Consider the following 25,876-nt stretch of genomic DNA (forward strand, 5'->3'; position numbering starts at 1 on the left):
GGGAGAACATTTTTAAACTAAAAGGGGGGAAATTTAGGTTAGATTTTGGGAAGACATTCTATACTCCTAAGCTGAGCAGATTGCTTAGAAAAGCTGTGGATTCTCTGTCTTTGAAAGTGCTCAAGGCCAGGCTGAATGGGGCTTTGGGCAGTCTGGTTTGGTGGGATGTGTCCCTGTCTATGGCAGGGGAGTTGTAACTAGATGATCCTTAAGGTCTCTTCTAACACAAACCATTCTATGATTGATTTTCTGATTCTAATGAGAACAAAGATCACCTGACTCTGGCTGGCTTGGAGTCTTGACAGCAGTTCAATACCAGGACCATAGGGAACAGCACAACCATCTTCACAAGTATCTATCTGCTCTAGGTTTTCTAGGATGGGTAGCCGTGGTTACACCATGACAGGCTGGAAACCCATGGGTACATACCTACCATTCACAGCAGTTTTAACAGAGTATCTCATATCAATTGACTTCAGTCCTCTGTGCTGTCCTCAGTCTTGAATGTGGGGAAGTATTTTGGCAGCATCCAGCTCAGATGGCAATGGTACAGCTCTGGGGAGAGGTATGCAATGCAAAAACCACCCCTCAGAACTCAGAAAGAAATGGGATGTCCTGATCTGCAATTCTCCTGGGCTCAGTGTGGTTTGTTGGCAGTGAATTTGGGATGCTTGAAGCAAGCAAGCAAGCAAGCAAAATAAAACCCCCAAACCCCAAAGACACTAAATTAAAGATGTTTCCCTTCAAGGAACTGCAATTTAATTTGGAAGAAAGAAGAGTCCAGTCGCTGTTAGTAGAAAAGTTGAGATCTCTGAGCTATGAAAGCATTCATACTTCCTTTCCATGTACACGTATTAATTGGGTGACCCAGACTCCTTCCCAAGGACAGTGATGTAACATGCTGTAGTAGGACAATGGCAGCCCAATTATTCAGGTTACACCTTTGCTTGGCAGAGATTTTCCACCCCCAGTGTAAAACTGATGTGAACTCATGCAGTGCAGTTGGATGAGAAACAGCCATGAACATCTGCATCCTTGGGCTATTTTCTAAGGTTGGGATGCACAGCTTGGAGATGTGAGCTCACATGGTACCCTGTGAACCACTGGGCTGGTGTGTCAGAGCAGGATTTGGTTTCGCTCCTTTCCTTCTCACCTCTGCTGAGGGAAGAAAAGCAAGAAAGAATAAAAATAACAGTTCCCTTGGTTCCAGCAAGCTCTGTGTACATCCTTCATACAGGGACTGCCCTAATGTGGAAACTAATAGGTCTTCAAAAACGACATAAAATGCACACGTGTCTCTTAAAGATCTAACAGTGCCTTCATCGTAGGATGAAAGCTCCCTGCACAAGCTGAAGAAGAAATCAATTTAATAGCTCCCTCACTCCTTTCCGACTCCTGGAGTGCCAGTTACGTGCTGAGCCAACCTTGTTTTGATGAAAGCAGTTTTGCTTGCTGCTCTGAAGCTAATTTTTTCATCTGAAGACCAGCTCCTTATGGCAGGCCTGATTCAATTAAGGATTACAAGGTTCTACATCTTCCCTTTCCTGGCAGTGCGTGTTACACAAGTGCAAACAGATTACAGACCAATTGCTCTCCCCCAATCCCTAACGATGCCACGTGCAGTAATGCACCAAGATCTACAGGTTCAATGAACAAATATGAAAAACACAGCCGTACTCCACTGTTGGCATCTGTACCTGTTTTTTCATACATGCAAATCGAGTTCCCTGTTCAGTGAAAACAACCAAACAAAGCATGTCGATGTCCTGAACGCAGCACAGAGAAGGGCATTTTGTGCTGGTTCTTCTCAGCAAGCTGCTCTTCCAGAGGGCACCCAAGGGTGCATGGAAAGCTTTGGCTAACGAGGATGGCGAGCAATTAGCAGAATACACTCCAACATCAGGGCATCCTCCCATGGCCTTGCTTGGTGCTGCAGCTTCTTTGCACAGGGCAGGGTGACACACTGGCCTCTCCTCTTCCTGCTTGTGTTCTTCCTGTCCCTTCTCCTTGCAGTTTCCAGCACCATATCATCACTTCTTAGCGACTGGGCTTTTGGCACATTTATAAGTTCGGAATATTTTTCCCCCACTTCTTGTCTCCCTCTCTCTCCTTTACTGGCTCATTTAAAACAAACAAACAAACAAACAAACAAAAAAAGTGCAATTTATCTGTTTCAGAGATGCCGGTTCTGGGAAAGCCATCAGTAACTCACGCTGTTCCCTCCCTTACACCCAAAATTCAGTATTTATAGCACATTAGGATCTCCCAGGCTCTCCTCAAATGACTGCGACCTTTACTCAGAGCTATCAGCCCCCAAGGGTGCCAACTTAGAGAGAAAGGTCTGGAAAGAGGGAGAGGAAAAGTATTTCTCTGCCTCTTAGCTTGTCTGATCCTGTTCTGGGTGCCAGTGGCTTTTCCAGTTTTTTGTCCTCTGTTGGCTCAAGTGGAGCATGCCATTTCACAAGGATTTGTCCACAGGTAACTGATTCCTGGGGATCCTTCTCTCTCTTGGATGCTCAGTGCTCAGAGAGCCTCTCTCCATCACACTAGAGAGAATTCTGCCTGGAAGCTGGAGCACCGACGTGTCTTTGGTGAGCACTTGGTCAGCATGGAGATCTGGGTACTGAAGTTGGTGCCGTTGCTGCCTAAGGAAGGGTGGTGGTACTTCATGTCTGAGCCCAGAAACCGCTCCAGGTGCCACCTCCGCCACTTTCGCTTGAGCTCGGCTTGGACCTACATGGTGGAAAGATAAGCAAGTCAGCAAAGGAGAGCACACATAGGGGTAATAACTATTTTATAGAGGTCAGTGAACCCGGGAAGAACTGCTAGTCACATAATGGAGAGATAAAACTGCAGCAAGTAAATTCCCTGAGCAGAAATCCTTGAGCTTAAGCAGAAAGATGAGCATGGGGAGTAGGATTCTTCCTACTGCCCTGCTTTTCATAGAGTTGTAGAATGACCAAAGTTGGAAAAGATCCCTAAGATCACTCAGTCCAACCATCTACCTACCACCAGTATTTGCCCACTAAACCATGCCCCTCAGTACAACATCTAAATGGTTATTGTCCCAGTAAAAATTGTTTAACTGCAGCTTGTTTGTAAAGCAGTCAAGCAAGCAGCGCTTTTTGATAGAGGTTACTTGTTCCTACTCAGGGGGTTTACACACATCATTTGGTTTACACCATTCCTGTTCAAACCCTGCACAAATCTGGCCATAGTCCCCATCCCCTTATGCAGACTTTGAGTGCAAAGTTTTGGATCATGGCATGATTCAAATAAAACATCTCTGTCTGAGGGTCTCTGGGATCAACAAGCACAAGAACAGGACATCAGTCCTGTTTGGGTTTTGGACCATCAGGAAGTCTGTGTGGCACTGCCCTGCTCATTAACCTGCTCACTAGCTAAGGTCCCTGCTGGAGCTGGGCTCTGTGTGCTGACCACACTGCACCAGCACAGCTGGAAGAAGGATCAGAGCAATAAGAGAGCAAATCGATTCTGGACACTCTTCCTCTCCTCAGGAAGCTGGAACACAAGCCCAGAGCACAGCTGTTTCCTTCTTGTCAGTTTATTGAGCTGAACGTGCTCCATCTGACAGCAGCTCCAAGTTCCCAGCTGCTCACGCCTTCCCAGTAGACTTCGCCATTTGGGTTTAATCAGTCTCTGCTGAGTTTTCTTATGGCAGATGAGCATGGTACGAAAATATCACTGTACTAACAAGACTCCATTTTGGCAGCGGGTCTGGTTCTGCTGAGGTTTCAGGAGATTATAAACCTGAGTAGGGCCTGCAAGATGGGCACATCCTTCCCTGTTTAAGGTGCTCCCTTATTTAAGTAAGGTTTTGCTGATACCATCTCATGAGCAAAGGAAGGACTCAGCAGCAGTTATTAAAGTCCAAATATGTTTATTAATTGTGCTGGGAACTGTCTGGCTAATGGTAGAGTTGTTTTTCTGAGGTGAGTGACTTGACTTGGAAGGTTTAACAGTGTGGTAACATCAGGAATGGGACATTCCTTAATCTGCTCTCCACAATGATTCAATTTGCCTTAGCAGCAAATATTAACCAAACAACATTGTTGATCTTACCTCCCCATTGAGAAAACAGTAGAGGACAGCCACCACAAATCCCTAGGGGAAAGGAGAGAACAGGCTTTTAGCAACTCCTAGTTTATATTCTCGTCGATCACAACCCAGGCTCACTGCAGCCCCAGAGAAAGTTTGTAGTGTCAGGGAACTGCTAAAGTGCCTCTTACATACCAACTGGTCACATTTTCCCTATAAAATTAGAAGAGGTAGGTTGGTTAAGTCACCTTGGGGCAGATGCAAGGCTTTTGACTTCAAGGCTTGCTCCAGACTGGTGCTTAAATCCATCAGGAGTCACTTCAGCTCTAAGTAGGACACCTCACCATTCAGTCTTAAGCACTGAAGGCAACTTAGGGGGATACTATAGGCAGCTTTCCCAGAGACTGTGAGAACACAAAGTGGCTACAGCTGCTTGATGGATGGATGCGATTGCACAAACAAGTGCTTCTGTTCACGCAACAGCAAGGCCAAGGTAAACAGCCCAGTGCTGGGTGTGAATGAGGTGAGGCTTGTGGGAAGGTCTACAAAGCAAACTCCATCAAGAGTTTCCTCCAGATTAATGCATCCTCATGGGAAACCTGCCTCCTACTCCAATAAACTGCAATCCTACTTGGGCAGGACGTAGAGGCAGAACTTTGTTGGCAGAAGAGAGAGTTCATGAAAGCAAACTGATCATAGACTAGGATGCCATTAAAGGCCAGAAAGACTCTTCCTGAAGGCTATTCATCACATCTTACTGTGTTAATGATATCTAAACTGGATGAGCGTGCTTGATTTTATCTTCTAAGTCCAAAAAGCCCTGGGGGAGACTAGCATATAGAGGTGTGCTTCCTTTCCAGGTGCCTAAAACAAGGAGAGATAAACTCCTAGTAAAGTATATAAAAATATATATGTAAAATATAAAATTATCTTCCACTCTCGCCTATCTGGAGTGAGTAGCTTCTTCTCCAAAGGCACAGGACCAACACTGGGCATGTCTGGGAAATCCCAGGTCACAGGTTTGGTTATTCCTTGGACAGAGTGGTGGTCCACACGGTGACTTACCTGGAATGACCCAACCACGAGCTCAAAGACCAGCTTAACTTCTGCTTTGAAATTGTCAGGGAAGAAAGCAAACATGATGTAGTGAATGCCAAAGAGAGGGATCAGCAGCAAGGTGGACTTGGCCAGTCTCCTGTTGGAAAGACAAACATAAGAGTCATAAGGGGAGAGGGAAGAAGAGCTAAAGGGTAAACTCATGAGAAATCCTGCAGCTGAACCTTATGCAACCCTGAAACTTTAATTTGCTGCATACAGTACCTATTTGTTGATTACTACAACCATGATGGGGTGGCCATGGACAGTAAATGCTTTTTTTGTTAGGATATGTGATGTGGGCCACCTACCTTGAGGTCTTGGGAACACCGAGGCTTTCAGTAGTAGCCTCAAGTGAGGCAATGTCAGCAGGCTGCCCTCACCCACTAAGCAGAAATGTCTGTGCTATACCAAAAAGGGGAGCTGTTCCCCATTGTGTACTCTCCCCAAGATTTTTCTAACAACCTGGGCTGGGATATGATGAAACACAGAGGCAGACCTTCTGCTGGGCATGGTCAGTTACTAGATAAAGCAGTTCACAGAACAAAGGACTGTGCTGAGATCACTTCCACGTGTTCACTTTCCTCCTCATGAGCAGCTCTCAAAGAAATACACATCTTCAGCTGAGGGAGAACAATCAGCCCTAGTTTGTTTCCCCTGCAGACTGCAGATGGCTGGTGAATTCAGATGCGGTGACAATGTAAAGTGCGTTATCTTTGTTCCCCGTAACTTCAATGGAGGTATTTCTTTCTCCCCTCCTGCTGGAGATCTTTTTTCATTTCTAAAAGCTAAACCATTATCTAGTGTCTTCTTTGTTTGCTTAGGATTTCTGAAAATTACAGCTTCTGGGAGAGAAATGGTATGTTTAGCTCAGAATAATGATAGGCTATTGCACAATGAATGTCTCCAAAGGAGGGGGGATGAACAGACTTAGCGCTTAATGGCATCAAGCTGGGTAATGAGTGGTCTAATTAGGAAGAGATGATAATTTATTAAATCTAATCATTATTAGAATCTAGCTGACAAAAAATAATAATAACAATAAAATAAAATAAAAAGGAAATCAAGAACTTCAGGACGCTTAAGGGCTCTCTTGGTCACCCACATCCTTCTGCATCCCCCTCTCCAAGAGGCTTATGGAGAAACTGAAGCTTAGGCAAATGTGTTGGAAATACTTGTTTTTCCATCTACGAACCCTTCAGGTCCCATCTGGCTCAGTCTCCCCAGACTGTCTTCATTTATTTGCCATCTGTATAGACCCACAGTGAAGGCTGATGTGCCAGCATTATGCAGAGGATGCTCATCAGCTCATCATTGTATCTCCCAGCAGACCTTTCCAGCTTTCCTTGGGCCAGGCCCAAAGACAGTTTGATGTTAAAACTCTGCTTGGAGGCTGTGGCTCCCCATGGAATACCTACTGGCTGCAACTCGTTCCAGGCAAATGGAATGCCTGTAGGAAGCAAGGGCTGTCACTGTCATGAACTAGCCTATGAGCAGGACCCTTAGGAGCTCCATCCTCCAGTTTGCACAACACCTTAAACCAGTTTCTTGTTTCCAGCTCTAAGCTTCCCAGAAGACTGAGTGATATTTTGGATTTTATGTCATCTTTAAGGCAAGGTCTGGCTCCATAATATTGGAAAAATCCCCCTACAAATTGCAACAAGGAAAAGAAAATTGTCTTCTGTATGTCATGGTGTGTTTCTGCCAGGTGCAGTAGACACAAATGCGTGGGAGGCTGTCTAAGGCTGGTTAATATTACCTGAAGGAAGCCATGCTTCTCAAAAAAATTAATTACCTTCTCCTCCTGTCACACAGAGTGCACTTCTTATACCTATCCCGTCTGACACAGTGACAGATGATTTAGGAAAAGCACATCTCCACTGTTCAGTGCTGCACTCATTCCTCTCCTTAGGAATGCTAAGAGTTAAACAACATTTTGCTCCTGAACACATAATAGAAAGTTGCCCAGAAAACTTTGATGATAATATTGAACTACGAACATGCACAGAATGGAATAAGATGAATTTTGCTCAACGATTCTTCTGCAGAAAATAAGGTGTTTTCTTCTATTTGCCCAAAACGTCGCTGTCCTGCTCTTGCACAAATCTCTGTCATTTGCAGAAAACAGTTTTGGAAGACTTGTTTTCACAGTTTCTGACATATTAAAGCCCAGCTCACTACCTGTAGCATTAATGAGCGAGTGAATCAGCAATGTACCTGAACAAGAAGAAGAGGAAGAAATGGAAATGAGAGATTCCTGGTGTTGTCAGTTTAAAGCCTATTTATCCCAGATATGGCAGGAGGAACCAGCACGTATCATTACCAACAGGTTTTGGTAAGCTCTCTTGGGTCCTGCAGGCCAAAGCCCTGATGCAGCATTTCAGTTTAACAGGGGTATGACTTATAAAAGGATCCAGACTGCAGATTACATACCTAATCATAGAATCACAGAATCACCAATGTTGGAAAAGACCTCAAGGATCATCTAGTCCATCCATCCACCTACCAGTTAATGTCATTTATAAAAGGATCTGGATGACCCCAGATGTCTCTACAGCTAGCTGTCTAAACACTGAATATTGAGGACCCTTGGTCGGATCCAAACTTCAAGTTGAGACTCTTAATATTAATTTCTACAGGAGACTACGGTGCCTCATGTCTCATTGCAGTCAATAGTCAGCAGAGAATTTCAGACATATCAGTGGAGTCTGGTTGTATATGTACATAAGTTATACACAAGTCTCCCACAGGTGCAATGCCAGATCCAGACAAGCATATTAAACATGTTAAGGCATCTGGTATGGCTCAGACACCTATATGTGACTTATTCATGCCTGAATGGAGCTGAGATGCTTTTCCAGATGGACGAGGAAGGTGAAGAACTGAAGATGTGAAGATCATTCATCCTTCTGCAATTGGTTCCTATATGACAGGACAACATGGGGAAGCCTTTGTTACTTACTGCCCTGTCATGCAAGGCTTGTTTACCAGGCAAAGAAGATTTACTGGTAATTCGCACTTCACTGGAAAATAAGTAGAAAAAAAGCTGTGAGCTCAAAGCTCAGCATGACCTGCTAGGTAATCTGGCCATAACCCTTCTGATGAGTGGTTGGCAGTACTTCTAGGGAGATGAACGGGAGCCAACTGCCCCAGGCTGCTGCATAGTAAGTACTAGAACATATTTCAATATGATGATTTAATCTATCCACCTGGCTAAAGCTGCTGCAGTCCTGGTTTTGGGAAGATACATTGCCCAACTTGAAATACATAGAGATGCGATATAAAACACTGGTCTGGTAATGTTGGTGTATTATGATGATGGAAAAAGAAATCATCAGCTTTGTATGCTGCAAGGAGAAGTTGAGGTGAAATACTGAAATTTTCCTATATAAATTTGAGAATCTCTAGGAGATGAAATACATAATTTACCATCACTAGAGAAAAAGACACAGAGCTGTGGTTGGTCGGTATTTAAGGGCTATATTGATTATAAGCCTTCCAGCTTGCTGAAGGATGAACTGAGTTCACATTCTTCAAAGTACACATCTCCCTCAAAAAGTAAAGAATATTTTATGAACAGTGAGCAAGTAGACATTGCTCTTTTTCCTTTTTAGTTATATTCTAGCAATACTTTGATAAATATCCAGGTTATTTGAAAGGCTAAGCCAGGACAGCCACAGGAGGTAAAAATGAGAGGATGTTGTCTGAACTTTCAGTTTATTTGCATTGAAGATGTAAGAAATCCATACGGGGAAATGGATTTCTTGTAGTTTTAAAATGCTGCACCAAGGACCAGACTTACACACAGACAAATTCTGACTTCACTTGCACGTTGTTCATTATAAAGAGCCCCAGTAAGGTCAACATTATATCCTCAGGACAAAGGCATGATAAGCAAAACTTCTCAGACAAATTTATTTCTCAAGAGCAAAGAGAAATGAGTACATTAGGGATGGATTAATGCAGTCTTGTTCAGGAGACTTCTTTAGGGCATGGGAAAACATGGCCATGGATTCTACCAAATTTTCTCAACTTATACTTTGAAAAAGTGAGTTGATGTCAACTGCTTCAGATAAAAATGCCCCTATAACTGTAGATGGAGATTTTTTGTTCTTCATTAGGGTCCCCTGGCCTTCAGGATCCAAAAAATACTGATTAAATATTGAATATACAATAGAAAAGCTCTTTCTGTTTCACAATCACTACTCTTTCTCTCATGCCCATCAGCAAAAAAGCCTATTTCCTGATTTCTGATCATCTTTAGCAAATTCACAAATACATGATTCTGATGAGGAAAAATGCAGACAGATGCAGAACTTTGACTAAATGCTGAATGGGTTTTGCAAAACCATATACTGTAAAAAAAAAAGCCCAGGACTTACGAATACTGGCTGGTTTCATTGTGTCCAACATCTGGGGAATGCAACTTCTGGACTAAGATACGGATGATACAAATGAAAAGAATGAAGTTCACCTGTTGGGATGGAGAGAAACAGGAAAAAGAAAGATATAAATCACGCTCCTGCAGAGATGTTCTGCCGTGAAAAGAAGAAATGGTTAAAGGGAGGGGGGGGTGCCTTTCACTGCAATATTTTTGCCGCGGAGCAAGCTGTTGTTAAAAAGCCAAGAGCAGAGAACCCCACTCTAGGAGCACACAGTAAACCGACACAGGATGGCAGCCATCTTGGGCCTGACATCAGCCTGCTTGGGACTTTGTGTCATACATCCCAAGTATGATGATGTCAAACCCATAGAGCACAGCTATGCACGACGTCCTGCTGCGCGGGGCAGCGCCGATGACAGGGTGGGAAAAAGAGCCTTGGGAGTTAGCGGAGCGACGGAAAGTTCTTTCTCCTACAAGGTTAGACGAGAAGGATCTACCTACTAAGCTAGGACTGCTTCAGTAAAATACTCAAGCAAAGCTAGCCTTATTTTCTAGCAAAGGTGTAGAGCTATGAATGGCAATTCCTACAAAGTACATGGCATGAGTTGGACAAAAACTTACTGGCTTCTAAAATCCTACCCACTGAACCACGCTGTTATTCATGCAACACATCCAACAGAAAAGTGAAGATGGATCTTTGTGGCCTTAGTCTAGTTTAGTTTCCTTGTAGTCTAGTTTAGTTTCTTTCTCCTTTCATGTTTAGTGAATGCACAAAGGATTCTGATTTTTAAGATATGTAAAGGCTGGAAGGAATTGTGTCACAGCAGCCAATCTGATTTCCTGCCAAAACAAATTATAACATTTCCTCCAGCAATTCTCAGGTTTATATCAACAACAGGTGAATGCAGCAGACTAAAGCCTATTTCTCATTTAGACAACAGCTCTTTTTCCAAGGCTAAGAATGACTGGAAATTAATTATATTTCTTGGTTATGATGCATTGCCTAATCATTCTTTATCTGCCCCGTGACATTTATCATAGCTTCTGTTCATATTTATTTGCTTATAAAATGTTTAGCATCTGACTTGACGGCAAGTAAAATTTATCAGTCCAAAATAGAATTAGCTAGATCTATTACTCTAATGAGCATTGATAGCACACAATCTGCACCACTGCAGGTAGGATCAGAGCTGCTTCCCAGTCCCCTGCCATTAATTAAATACTGTGTTGGCTCATCATGGTTAATAGCAAACATGGGCACAAAAACAGGTGGAATGTGACTTAAGGGCTTAGTATGGCCTTAGCATTACATGGTAGAAGATACAGTTTTCAAACAACTAAAAGGGTTTAGGTTACTTTTCAACTGAAAATAGAATTAAAGGCACTTGATCTATTCTCAGTGTTTAATTCTTCAAGTTGGAAAGATTTTTCTAACATTTAACATTATATTTCTTCCTTCAGCTGAGGTTTATGCTTTATTCCAGGGGACATGCAGAAATTGCAGGATTCCTCCCTGCAGAAATCTGTTATTCATCATATAGTCGTTATCACGGCCCTCCTTTGTGACAGATTTATATGATACCTGCAAAAGTAAAATCAGATAATTGCCAGGTAGATTTTGTTCAGTAATGAGGAAATGATTTACTGACCAAAAGAAAACATGGCATCACTGATGCTGGGAGAGTATGGTGTATTTCTGCACCAAAAGGTGATCTCAGGAAAGGGAAAATACAATTCATGTCTTTTGATGATGACATAAATATTTTGAGCTGTGTCATCTAAGTGTTTTATTTCCTTGCAGTACAGTGAATCAAATAATAAGTAATTATTCAAACTGTTTTAGTTTGGAATTCCTGTATGCTACAGAAAAAGCCTCCTTGCAAAAGGCATAATGTATGTAGAATAAGAAGAATGTATGTCTAAGAAAAGGCTTCGCTTTAAAAGAATCATATTTGCTTGATTTCTGCTGCATTCTTTTCCTTCCCTTCCAATGTGTGTTTCTTGATTTGAGAAAACTCAAAGCTAAGTTTAACTGAAGTTCATTTTACAAGTTTTGGCTGTGCATTTGACAGAGGAAACTTATAATATTCACCAAGGATGGAAGTACTCAGTTTCTCAGAGGAGTCATGATTTCTGCATTCAGAACTGATGTGATCTAGTTAAGCAATGAGTTAAGCACCTTTGCTGATTTACATGGAAATTAGCCAAGCTCCTTGAGAACTTACTGCAAAAAAATGTATCTGGGATCCAGCTTTGTGCTGGATGCTACAACTAGAGGCAAATGCTTGTGGGAACTCATCTAGCTAGGTAGAAGTCTATGGTAGGACTCATCGCATATTACTTCACACTGTCTACATCTGAAATGGAACAAGTCACCCTGGGCTCTGACCTCAGCAAAAGAAAAACTCATGGCAAAACTCAGCAGTTCTAATTTAGACATACATCAATTCATTAGACAAAATGGCTTTTTCCTGGGTATCCAAGCATATTCCTTGATCTCCTCTGGCTATGTGCTCCCATGGCTACCAGAGCAAATGGATGAGATGGAGTTGATCTGGCTTACACGGGCTCCATCTTGGGTGCCCTATCACTCAAGCTCTTACCACAACGTTTAAGTCATTGTTTAAAGATAAAGATGCTTATCCAGAGGCTGAGCTTCTTATCCCAAGACAGACATTCAGTACACAATGCAATGTTATCTGTCAGTGCATTTTACATGGATTTTACAGAATACTTATTAAGGCACCTCTACACCCTCCCCCCCAGTTTTATATTAAAGATGGCTTTGAAGAATATTTTGATACTTTACCAAAATGGAGACCAAAATAGGAGTTTTAATGATCCACCAGATTGGGGATTCTATTATTTCCTCCCAGCACCTAAAAAGTAAGTAAATAAATAAATAAATCAGTCTTAAAACATCAATTAAAAATCAAAAACAAAAACAAGCAGCTCTGTTACCTTTCAGGTACTTTGCCTAAATCATAAAATCATAGAATTGCTTAGGCTGGAAGAGAACCTATAGGTAATCTAGTTCCAATCCCCTGCCATAAGCAGGGTTGTCCCCTACCAGAGCAGGCTGCCCAGAGCCCCATCCAACCCGGCCTTGAACATCCCCATTCCCTTTGGACAGCAGTGCCAGGGCCTCACCACCCTCTGAGTAAAGAATTTCTTCCTAACATCTGAGCTTAATCTCTTCCCTTTCAGTTTAAAGCCATTACTCAGTGTCCTATCCCTATTAGTCTGTGTTAAAATGATAAAACTGAGTACATGCAATTATGTGAAAAGGACTAAAACTGGTGTGCATGAATTGGGAAGAGCTGATGACTTTTGCTGCAGTGGCTTTTAGCACTGGTAAGTAACATCTGCCCCAGATACAAGGCTGTGGATGCTTTTCTCCTTGGTAATGGAATGGGCTGGAGAATGTCCCTGTTCGCTGCAGGGGAGTTGGAACAAACAACCTTTAAAGGTCTCTTCCAAATCAAATGTATCTATGAATCTATGTTGTGTCAGGGTGAATGTGAGCAAGGATGGAGATATGCTCAATTTTCCATACAGTGAGGTCTCTTCCAAAGAAATGTTATCAGAATCTCATATTAGTGAGGCCTCTAATGCTGCCCATCATCACGGATAGGGATTTCTTTGAGCACAGAGTAATTGGCACTGCTGGAAAAACAAACATCCTCTTCTGAAAGAGATGACAGAAGGTGTGGTGGGATTAGCCCCAGTAAATCCATCTAGATGCATCCAAGCTATACCCAGGCTATGACTGGCTTCATCCTGAAGTCAGAATGGTTAGCAAACCACACCACTCATCTACTTAATCCAGAAGTGCACCATAAAGCCAACAAGGAAATGACAGAATAGAAATAAACTGGAAACAATCCTGCTGAAAATTGATACTGCTAGGAACAACACTTCTGTGAAGCCCTCACAGCAGTCAGGTGATGAAGAGCACATTTTCAAGAGTGCATTCATGACAAATGGTTGGCATTCATGTTTGAAACAGGTTATTTGAGCCCCTCACTGGTTTGGCTGCAACTTTTATCTGTCAGTAATTTTAATATGCAAAAATAAGTAATCTATGTTAGGTATTAACATATCCTGTAAATTCATGCTGTTTTACTTGGCACAAACATGGAGAGCTTTAAAGTCTCCACTGAAAAGCAGTCTGCATTTTTATTAAGAATTACTGGAGCAGAGTGGGAATGTGTAGCAAGATGAATCAGTAGTCAGAATGGTTAAATCATTTTGTCTCTATCTCCTTTTATATCACAGGGCTATCTATCTCATTTTATACCACAGACTAGTTTATTAACAAAGTAAATAAGGTCAGTTTTTATGCAGATAGAGCGAGACCATAGAAGAAGTCAGCAGTCCTAAGGAAATGTGTTAGGATGACTATACATCAAAAACACAAGGAAAAAATCTGAGCTGCTTCCCTTACTGAAATAAGGACAAATCAGGGCACGTTTGGAGAGAGTCTGCAGGGGAGAAAATGGAATTAACCATGTGCTGTAAATGCATGATGCAAGGGCATGCACAGCGAGTGAATAATGAGCACCTGAATCTGTGATTCTCTGCAGTGTTTTATCATAAAAGCATTTCAAACCACTCCAGTTTGACTACTTGAGTCAAAGCATGACGGATCAGATCCTGTTTACTTGCATATATCCTTGCGTAGCTCAAATATGTGCCTCATTTGCTTACCTGCATTCTATCTGCTTCTTACATAAAGTGTAAAAGGCAACTATTAAGTTAAAGAGGATAGAGAACAGATCCAAAGATCTGCCTGAGAAAAAAGATCAAGAGTTTTCAGAGCGTTTCTGAGGGAGTTAATGGATGTGTTTACGAGGTTTCTGCTGTGCTTGAGTATGTAGGGTCAGTGCTGTAGGAGGCCAAGCTCAGAGCACGAAGCTCAGGGGAAGAAAAGGGGACAGTGGGGGGTCTGCTCACAAACCTGCACATATGTTCACAGCAGGAAAGAAAAGTGAGTCCACAGGCTTACCCAACATTGAAAAAGTAAATCCTGACGACCGTCCAAGCAGTGATGAACACAGAGGGGGCACCTGGTGACAGGAGAGATGGTGTTACTGTCACAAATCATTATGCATGTTTTCACCACTGCTCCTCACTCCATGATGGTCTGCCTGAGCAGAACAGCCCTGTTCCATCTGTCTGGTCCCTTTTTCCTCTTTCTCTGTTTGATGTCTTTGATTAGATTTAGATTGCAAACATCCCAGGAAGGAAAGGTCTCTTTGTTCTGTGTTAATCACAGTATTCTTTATTAACAGAGTTCCAAATGCAATGGTAGTGCAAACAGAACAAGTATGTCCAAACTATTAATTTTTGCACAATCCATTTCAGATCCACCACTGACGTTCTTGCAAATGATGGATGTTTAAAAGGCCAAAAATCCTTCCAGTACCCATCATTGCTCTTCTTCACCCGAAGAACCTCAGAACACATTACCAATGCAAAATATTTCCTCTGATTTAAAATCATGCATTTCTCTTTAAGACCTTTCAGATGCAATGTGCTGACAGGACCTCTGCACAAGGCAGGTTTAAAGAAAGTCTGACCTGATGCAGTTGAAACCAGGCCTGCTAACATCACCTCTCGCTACACTTATAGCACAGAGAATCGCCTCTCTTCTGCAGTGTGAACCCAAGCGTAACTCCTGTCACTTTCAATGGAAGTTACTGTACATCTAACCGACCAAACCCTCAGTCCAGCCATACCCTTGCAAATGACACAAATGCTTTTTTCTCTTCCTTTTTGAGACTATTCCCTGCTCTAATTATTTCCCAGTTTCAGCTACTGAGAGCACAGAACAGAAAGCCTTTTTAGCTTGCTTATACATACATCTCAAATCAAATAGGGGTTTCAGTCCAAAAGTCCTTTGAGACACTGAGGTGCTCAACTATCTACGAATCAAGCACAAACAGAGCTCTTAAATACTCTCAAAGGTTAATGCTGTTAAGCTCCTCTGACCATTGGGGATTAAATTGCTGTTAAAAATGTCTGCCAGGGTCACCTCCTGGTATTCAGGCCTGAGAAGATGCATACCCCAGCCAATTAAGATGTACCACCAGAAGTACTTCCTCTCTGAAAAGAATGAGATGACCAACAGGGTGTGAAGATATAACCCTTCCACCAGCAGCCAGAAGAAGTTGGCCATGACACAGTACTGGAAGAAAACCATCATGGCTTTGCAGCCTACCTGGAAGAGAAGAAAGGAAGAAACAGTGGTGATCTGTAACGCGTTTCCATTGTGAACACCCCAAATTCCCAGCAAACATTGCTCTTTGTTTAACTCTGAGGTTGCTTTCTTGCAGCCTTTGAAGGCCATATGGGATAAGCTCCATGTGAAGAGCCAAAAGACCTGTAAAACCTGCCTGGGGACATGCTCTGGCTGTTTGGCAGGCGTTAACCAACACACAAGAGTGAAATTCTGAACTAAAATCAACCCAGTGGCTCATTTATGGCACAACCCACCCACCCCTGATTCAGCATGATGGAGGTGATCTGCACTGGAGAGGAAACAAGAAGAGGTGATTGATTTTTATGCTACTTTTGCCATCAAAGCCATTATCTTGATGGACGTTATCTTGAGTGACGAGCATCATGGTCCCCCCCATCATTCACAGTGTCCCTGAACCCATAGAAATGAAGTTGCTGGTGAATAAACTGATTACCCAGGTTAAATAAAAACAATAATAATGATTAAAAAAAAGTAGCTCTTGGAAATAAAATCCAATTATAATCACCCCATGGCCTGGCAGCTATTGCAAAAATTGAAGGGGTCTGACAAAGGGCTTTGAAGAAAGTCGAGTCTACAAAGAATTGCGAATGCTCAGTTAAGGGAAGAAGAAAGGGCAGTACATCTTTTTAAAATAAAAAGAAGGGAAAAGAGGGTAAATAAGAAGGGAAAAGAGGGTAAATGCTAATGAGCATGGACAGATTAGATTGCAATGGAAGGAGAGAGCTGAATCAAGAAGGAAGACTGATCTTCCTTGGAAAATGAATAGTTAAACACAGCAACTTGCTGTGAAGTCCTCACTGCAGCTCAGAACTAACACATGCAGATAGTGGGAAGAGTCACCTAAGAAAAGAAAAATAATGAGGAAAAAAAAAAGTGAAAAGGAAATTTCTCTCCAGCACTCAATGGCCAAAACCACCACAAAACACCTGAAGGTTGAAATCAGCTGCACAAAGAGCCCTGTTAGCACAGGCCATTGCCACAGCACTATTTTCCAGACTCATTTAGAGGGATGCATCAGTTGCATTGTTACTTATAACCACATTGCCTAAGCATCCCTGAGATGCTTCAGTGGGTCTGCTTGGGTTATACCCTGCTCTTTCTGGGCCAAGGCATGAAGATCTGGTTAGCAGCTCTTCCTCGGTGCTCTGCATTTGCACCATGGTGAATTTAGAGCAATAATTTATTTGCACGAGTGACAAGTTCACACATCACCCCGCTCCTCTCCTGCTGAAAACAGTTGCTATGAAACATGATAGTTTAAAAAAAATAAAAAGAATAAGGCATAAAAAGTGTTTTCTCGATGCCATATGTTTGGAGAGAGACTTGTCCCCACTGATTGCTCAGAATTAACTCACCCCTCCCCTATCACCCATTGGTATGTCACACTGGGGTCCTTTTGGCCTCCTGCTTATCAATTTATATGCACATCAGCTGCCTGCTGCAAGGCAGATGGCACAAGCAGAGACTTGCTGCAGGGTGGTGATGGGGGAAAGTGGAGGCAGAGCAGTCACTTCACTTTCAGGCAGAGAGGGTAATACTGAGCTGAGCTGACAAGGGCTTGGGATGTGTCATCCTCCTCCCTAGGTCATCCCTCTGCTCTGTTTCTTTCCTGACTATGTGTGCATATGAGTGACGCTCATTCCTTTCATCCAAAGCCTGGGCCATCTGCAGACAGTGGGGATTTGCTGGTAGGAGTGCATTCAGCAGCATTTAGGCCATTGGAGATCCAGACAACACCGTCAAGAACATCCATGGTATGATCTGCCTTATCCACAGATAAAGCAGGGCAGATGTATTGTAAAAATACTTCTTTCCCCACCAACTATAGAGGTAATGTGGAGAAATTGATTTGTCTTGCAAATTAAGTGCCTGGGACTCTTGCTGTCTTTACTTATGCTGGGTAGGTTTGTATCAGAGCAGAGCAAATATCCCTCAGAGAGATGCACTTCTACTGCTGACTGCTGTGCTTGAACCCTCTCAGCCAGCCAGCTCAGTGATGCATTCAGAAATCACCCCTTCCTGGCTTTAGAGACACCTCATCCTTATTACATGCGGCACTTTGTAGCAGGTCTCTTCCCTTGTGATCAGTCGTGTTCACTCAGAATGGCTGTTATGTTTCTGGGAAGCAAAATCCATGTTTATCCAATCTGCTTTACCCTTTAGGTGACAGGCACTAGGCAGAGATGAGCTATACCACCTCACAGAAGAATTCTTTCACGAAGATCAGACCCCATGACACACTGGTGTGGAAAGACCAGTAGGAATGATGTTTAGAACAGACATTTTCAGCAGGAAAAGCAGCATTACAACACTGCTTGCTCCATTTTCCCCCATCCTCTACCTCATCTGCAACCCCATATTTCTCTAGGTGGCTTGCATTGCTTGTGTCCACGTGAGATGTTGCAGTGAGATGGTCTGCCCAGCCTTTATTTATGTCTTATTGTCTCAGTTGGCTCCTGTTTGCTTCCCATCTTCAGGACTACATTAGCCACAAGCTATTTGCTTTTTTCCATTAAAGTCTTCTCCATTTCCTCATATGCTGCTAGCCACCCACTACAGAAACCAATTCCTCCTTCAGCTAAGGAGGGACAGAAACCTTTATGACCCAAACAAGCACTTCTGTGCTTCTCATTGAGCCCATCATAATCAGTAAGATAATTTCATCTTAATTATTTCAGAAGTTTACGTTAGGGTGAGATAAGGCATATCTTATGGCTGCTGTGTGGGTCAACCCTCCCTTGCCTTACTGTGGCCAACCATCAGTGTTGCAGGGCTCTGAGGGCTATATGATAAGAAGACAGTACAAAATTCATCTGCTTAAAAGGAGGCTGATTATGATCTTGTGGGCACTGTCAGGTATTGTGTTGGGCCTCTGGTTACTGCTCCACAAGGAATGAGATCTTCTCCAGGCTCTATCATTTTCCTAAGTGATGATGTGCGATGGGGATATTCACAGGCATTTCCACGTTCACTGCAGGGAAGCTGGACTTAGATGACCTTTAAGAGTCCCTCCCAGCTCAAATGATTCTAAGTCTGCCAACCACAAAGAATCCTTAGAGGTGCTGAGCTAGCAAGCAATTGAAATATGATAGAATCATTGAATCATAGAATGGCCTGGATTGAAAAGGACCATAATGATCATCTAGTTTCAACCCCACTGCTATGTGCAGGGTCACCAACCACCAGATCAGGCTGCCCAGAGCCACATGGATGGACATATCTTACTTGTTGCTCTGTATGACCATCCTGAAGGACTCAAGGAAGGAAGTATTTTCAAGTGCAGACACATCTTTGAAAGCAGTTTCTACTACTTTTCATTGTGGATGTGCAAAACACATGTATCAGGCTGCTTTCTGGTCACAGAGTACTTAGCATTCCCATTTAGCATGTACAAAAGGGTAAATGTCTGCCTTCTGGAGAGGAACCAGGCCTATGACTTTCAAAGCAAGGATTCATGTCATGTGGGGCATATTTTGCCCTGCTAGACAAATCTGCTGTGAGATCACATCGATTTAGATGCTGAGAAGCATAATCTGAAAGCTAACAAAGAAATAGAGAAGATAGAAGTGAGCGCATTTGCTTTGTAAGAGAACACCTTGCAGTCATGTTAGGGCAAATATTTAATAAGCCCTTGATGCTTAGGAATGCAGCCAGTCCTTCCAAAAAGGAGAATGTGAGTAGGGTGGTTGGACTGCTGGTATGATGCAAAGAAATATGCTTAGCTGACAAGATGGGCAGAGATTTTAGATGTCAGCAGAGGGTCAAACTCAGAGTTTACTGTAACGATGGGAAAAAACAACAGGGCTACTCAAAGCCAGCATGTAGCACAGAGCTCATGCCCTACAGTAGCTGCAAAAAACACAGCCCACTTTGTCAACTGGTAGGAAAAATGCACTCAAGACACAAGCAGGTTTTCTGAGACAGATGCAGAGGAGCATAAGGGTGGAAAAAACAGGACTGAACAATGACCACAGGCTACCAGGTTCTGCATTTTATACATTTTTTCTCATACAACTGATGTAGCAACTAGCTGAGTCACCTGGAGTAATGTAGTCCAGATGCTGGAGGCAGTGATTAATACAGAGTTGAAAATGTTGCATTAAATACACATATATCCTACCTGGTGGTATTAACTATGTGCCAGATATCTCTGTTCATTAATAATTGCTAAGGAATAGAAGTCTCAACCAGCTCCTGAATTTCTCATTATAAGCAGCTCAGTTGGAAAGGAATTGGTCTAAGGAGGTTTTGATGGAACTACACATACAATGCACGTGTACATGCACCAGTCTATGGGGAATGCAACAAAACAACAACATCATGAGGTCAGTTAACAAACACTGCTGTGCACCAGAGATCACCACTGCACTAACACATGTCTCCCTCTCCTTCCTTACTGGTATGGTGTGCTATGGTTTAAGATTTGGGTTAAAAAAGTATCTACATTTGGACAAAGAAGTACAAAGGGGCATTCTCCCACTTCACACACTATGTAGCTGGCTTGGGAACATGACCTGATGTAAAAATTCTGCCTGACTCCCATTGCCCCAAGCATGGGTCTCTCCATCAGGTGACCTGACCTGTCCCTCACCATGTACAACCACTCTTGTTCAGGGATGTTACCCCCTTTGCAGTCCCTGTAATTCCCCCATTGCACCCTCAACTGCTGCATCCTCCTACAGCGTGGAACAGAACTTGAGATGTCTGTGACAGGACATCAAGACATATAGTCAGCTTAAAGATAGATTCATGTTGTCACATGCAATCCTGCATAACAACAAAGCTCCTGAGATGATTTGTGAAGGTGGAACACTGCCCTCAGCCCAGCCCCTACTGCCTCTGGCAAAAGCATGGACTCAGATTCACCTCAATCCATCATGAAATGTTGAGGCCTCTGAATCTCCTTTAAAGTGCTTGGGTCCATTCACCTGGGCCACCACCGCTGAAGAACAAGGAACAGATTTATGCAGACAGTTCTGTGATTCTCTTTGACAGGAGACAGATGAAAACTCATTTTCTCAGTGATAGATTTATCCGGCACTTTTATTTTATGTTGCCCAGAGGACAAGACCTATCCAAAAGGTTGCGTGTTGAGTGCCTTGTGTGGAATTTGCCCACAGTAAAAGCTGTCCTCCCCAGCCTGGTCAAGGAGGCTTCCCTGATCTTATTTAAAAGCTTTTTTTTTTGGATCCTGTTTCCAAGACCTGGTTGGAAGACAGAGTAGCAAGGAATCAGAATCACAGAGTCATAGAATGAAAAGCAAATCATTTTAAATACTAAATTGCTACAATAATGATTGGATCTGCTTGCTTTCTTAGGAGATGCACAGACATTTTGGGTGCTGAGTCCTACCTGGCACTATGTTTACCTAAAGAAATTTGAGCAGAGAAATCCTTAAGAAGCCATCTTGATAGAAACAATGTGGCTCCTGATTGGAACACACAACCTTCAGTTTGTGAGGGCCTAAATCATCAAGTTCAAAGCAATTTCTCATCTATCAAGAATTAAAACAAAGAAAAACAATGTCTTTCATAACCTTCAGAGGAATAATAATTTCACATCTTGATGATGGACCCTTCAGCTCCTGCTGCCCAGTGGCTTCAATACTACATTAACTCTATAAAACATATGGCATATGGATGGTCATGACTGAATTCAGAGCGGGCTCATGGTCACCATCTATCTCAGGCACAGGAATAAGATGCCTCAAAGAATAAGACTCCTCAAACACAGATTTTCCCTGTTAACATGCTGCTTTGCACCATAATGCCCAAGAAACATGTGAGAGTGCTCTCAAGCTGTAGCAAAAGCAAATTAATCCAATTTATCTTCACCTTCTTTCCTCTAGGTCACAGTGTATTACATTTTCATATGCCCATCATTGCCTAATAGCACACACTGGACTACTTACCCCATGCCATCTGTCAGAAGTCAATTTATTAAGCCATTATAACCTGGATTTGTGTCTAAGCTTGTTGATTTGTCACCACTTTCATACAGTAGAAATGCTATTTCTAGACTGATGAGCTGAGCTGTAGCATACAGCACAACAATATGCATGCACATACACGCTATTTCATCAAGCTATGTTTTGCCTGCTTCCAGTGTGACTGTGGAAAGATGGATGCATCAGAAACGTGCTACTTTTAGCTCAGTCTCTGCATCTCTTTCCTCTTCTTCCATATCCTCTTGCACTGATGGTAGGCCACAATTCACCCTGTATCATTTCTCTGGATAGAGTATCATTGGTCTAACAGTAGCCAAACTAGTATGGTCCCCAAAGTCTCACAAGGTAACCATGGTTTCCCTTTGTGCTTTCACATCATTAATGCCAGCTGAAAGCCAGCTGAAGACAACAAGACGTTTAAAAGTTCATCTCTGCTAATACAAAAGTTACATAGCACAAACTCTAATTTCTGTTCTTCCAACCCAGCAAAGAATGGCAAGGTCAGATCCTCAGCTAGCAGAAACCTTGTGGATTTCACTAAAATAAATGGAACCATACCAGTTTACTCCAACAGAAATGTGGTCCACATGACTGCACTTTATGCTTAGCCCACGCAGGCCTCCCCAAATACAACATGGTTGAAATCTGCAGGAAGCTCTTATGTCTGCTTTAGCTCACACAAGAAGCAAGTTTAAGCCCCGTGACTGTGATCCTCAAGGCTATTTAAGCATTTTTCTTCTGCTGAGTTTAACAGGGGTTATGTAACTGACAGCTTTGAGGCCCTGGACCTTTCTATTTTGTCTCTTGGAAATATAAGTTTGATTTTTTGGTGTGTGGGGGGGTATCTTGTGCATACTTGTAAGATGGTGATTAGCTCTAGCTGGTCTAGCCTCTGCGTCAGATGACTCACAGTTGAGTTCAGATGTAAAAATAGCATTATCTTGGTAAATGGGGTAACTGTCCCTATTTCATGCTCATCAACTTCAGAATGATAACAGCACTTCTGAACATGTCTTCAGTGATAAGGAAAGTCGAGCACAAGTTAGCAGCTAAAGGGAGAAGGTAATCAGAGTTTTAATAAAACCCTTATTGGCAATAGTGCATTGCTCTAAGATGCTAGCAATTGACTGGGGTACAGCTGATAAGGTCACTTTTTCAAAGGCAGTTCCTGATTCAGAGCTCTTCTATAACTTTTCTGTTACTTCCAAGAGAATAAGAGAAATCTAGGGGATGAATAATCTGAGCAAAACCACATAAAACCATGTTGGAGCCTGGTCTCCAAGGTATGGACCTTCTCAAGGGTTGCAAGATAGCAGCAGTCCAAGGAGAAGAAGGGGCATGACCCAGAGTCTGGTACATTCAACCTCAAGGAATGGATCCCTGAATCCATGAAGCTTCCTCTCCTACAAGCCTCTCCAACCTGGCAAACTTTAGCACCACACATCAAGCATTCAGCTCTACCCATTGTCTCCCCTTCCCAAAATGATGACACTTGACCTTCAGTTTCTCTGGCAGTCAAGCTTTCCTTCATTCTTCATCACCTTGCATCTCCTTTTTCCCAAACTCAGACCTCAAGCTCATGCTCCCTTCTTACACATCCCTTGGCAGAGGATCAGCAATGAAAGCTGCAAGAATGCCAGGCTCAAGCTGCTGTCTCACCAACCCAGAAGGAAGTTACTGTTTGCCAGCAGCTCCACAGTAATTACCTGTGTGTTATCCCTCTCCCTTTGTGATGGATTAGATGGCTTATGCCTCCTTCATAGCCATCAGTAGTGACTTGTACAGGTACAGAGCTCTGCTGTTCTAGAAGAGACGATGAAACTACATTTCTGGGTGGGGTGTTTTTGTCTAACTTCAAAATCCAAACAAGAATGTGAATAAGTATAGGTAGATAGGTGGCCATCTCCCATGCTCATAGCTCCTGCTGGCCACAGGCAGTAAGCACCCCAAACTTCCTTTTAGCCACTCACTGCTTTACAAACTCTCCATTTCTTGCATTTGCCAGTAAATCCTCAACTCTAGCACTGATTTTCTAAAAGTACTTGGAGACATTATGTTTTATTTTTAGTTCTACTTACTTTGAGCAACCTGGTCTAGTGGGAGGTGTCCCTGCTTAGAGCGGGGGTGGTTGGTACTATGTGATCTTAAAGGTCCCTTCCAACCCACACCAGTCTATGATACTACTTTTGGCTAATATATTTACTGTTAGGTGTTGGTTAATTAAGGAGTGTAGCTTTAACGTCTTTGTCTCTTTTTCACCCCCAATCTCCTTTCCATTTTCTGGTCCTTTTTAGGAGTGCCTCAATACCTTTGGTGAACATTAAATTGCTGGTGTGAGATCTGCAAGAGAATTGGCAAACACACAATGACCCCATTTCTTCTCTCTGCTTTCTGCTTGGTTTTGTTTGTTTTTCAATTCTTCATATTATTTACAGGAGCATTCTCTGTTTATTTTTCTTCCCCTGTCATTTTCTTTGCAGTGAAGGTCATCCTTGTGCTTGGCTGGTCTGAGAAATCAATAGACGGTGTAGGGTTGTGCAGGAATGGGCTGAGATTTTGAAGCAGTGCCAGTTGATGCTTTCACACATTTTGGGGCCTGACCCAACTCCAATTAAAGTCATTGTCTACAGGCAGGATTGTGCCAGGCTCTTCGTCCAAGCCAGTCAGCCAAAGTTCATTGAATGCCAGTCCATGGTGCTGGAGAGAGGGAGTAGACATCCTTTCATCAACTTGGCCTGAGGGAGCTCATGCTGACAAATGAATTTCCCACTCTGAAAGTATGAGACATGTACAAACGCCCACTACTGATAACAGTCCTACCCTCCTTTGCAAATGATTTCTCTTTGGATTTGATTGTCTTACTGGTATGCAGAAGGACAAAGAGAAATGATTCGTCCTTTGGCTAGATCCTCAGGAAAGGCAAATTTGCAGAGCTCGAGAACAGTCAGTCTGAACTCAATCTACAGAACTGGATCTTTCTTTATATCAAACTGTTGGCTTGTTTGTCTTTGGATAGGCTACAAACACAGGTTTTACAATCCAGTTATTACAATCATGAAACTAAACAAAATCTTAGCTATAAAAGCACTGGCACAAATCAAATGAAAAGATGAGCAAAGTACTCAAGTCAGTCCTTCTGCCATGTTTGCTACTTTGGCTACTGAGCTCCATATGGAATTTTCCAGAGAGAAGTAAAGGGGAAGACAAATGCTAAGATGGAAGGTCAGAAGGTCTAGAGAAAACTCACATGAAAAACTAGTTTATTAGGATGTCTTTTTAGTCTGGCAGTGAAAAAAAGAACACACAATGCAAGGAAATACAGACTAGAAAGTGAGGCAATTTTTCATGTAGTCTGAGAAACCACTGGATGCAATGAAGCTGCATGTGTTGAGTTTTCCATCGGAAATGACTGACTACTGAGACAGCATTCTGAAAGAACTGGAACAAACAGTAATTGGAGAAGTCAGGATGGGTGACACCACAGAATCTCCTAAGCTGATCACATCTACATCTGGATGCTTAAAGCCTGTATCCACTAATATGGTTGAGCATATACCTATCTGTATGAAATTCAAGTCATCGTGATGTTTCAGTTTCACATAATCACAGACATACCTTCTAACTCAAGGGGAATGACAGAGAAACTACTGACTGCTGGTTCCTTGGGCAAGTAGCTGCACATGTATATAGACATGAGATTTTGCTACTGCTTCTATCCCTCTAAAATACTTGGGGATCCCCAATAGTGCTTTGTTTCCCTCCAGAAAACCCCACAGTGCTTTAACAAGGCTGCCCTTCTCTAGAGATCAGTCTAGGTGCTGCCATATGAGACAAAGGATCCCCTTTGTGCCTAAGAGTGAGCCAATTGATTTGGGCAGCTGGGCCTTTCCTTGTAGCAGCACAAAGGTCTTGGGCAACTTTGCAGTGGTTGTGACCAGTTGTGGAATCATTAAATCATAGAATCATCAAGGCTGGAAAAGACCTCCATGATCATCCAGTTCAGTCATCCATCCACCACCACACACCTCAACAACCAGCATCCAGTGCAGACTGCCACATTCTCAGGCTTTGTGGTCTGTAGACAGGCCCAATAAACATAATTTGGGACATTTACACTGTACTCAAT

General features: G+C 42.7%; 1 protein-coding gene across 2 annotated transcripts in view; it reads right to left on the bottom strand.

Annotated features, from left to right (window-relative positions):
• Positions 1-736: 736 nt before the first annotated feature.
• VIPR1 (vasoactive intestinal peptide receptor 1) overlaps positions 737-25,876 on the bottom strand; it is a 94,308-nt gene continuing 69,168 nt past the window's right edge. Inside the window, exons 7-13 of one of the 2 annotated variants that reach the window (XM_015853030.3) lie at positions 15,608-15,761; positions 14,547-14,607; positions 12,348-12,417; positions 9,537-9,628; positions 5,125-5,254; positions 4,084-4,125; positions 737-2,733 (exon numbers count right to left, since the gene is read on the bottom strand). In XM_015853030.3, coding sequence (XP_015708516.1) covers positions 2,542-2,733; positions 4,084-4,125; positions 5,125-5,254; positions 9,537-9,628; positions 12,348-12,417; positions 14,547-14,607; positions 15,608-15,761 — 741 coding nt within the window. In that variant the 3' untranslated portion in view covers positions 737-2,541. 2 annotated transcript variants of the gene reach the window in all.

The sequence above is a fragment of the Coturnix japonica genome, chromosome 2 (genome assembly GCF_054131305.1).
Source record: "Coturnix japonica strain WE chromosome 2, WE-NBRP24, whole genome shotgun sequence".
In the NCBI taxonomy this organism is placed as follows: Eukaryota; Metazoa; Chordata; class Aves; order Galliformes; family Phasianidae; genus Coturnix; species Coturnix japonica.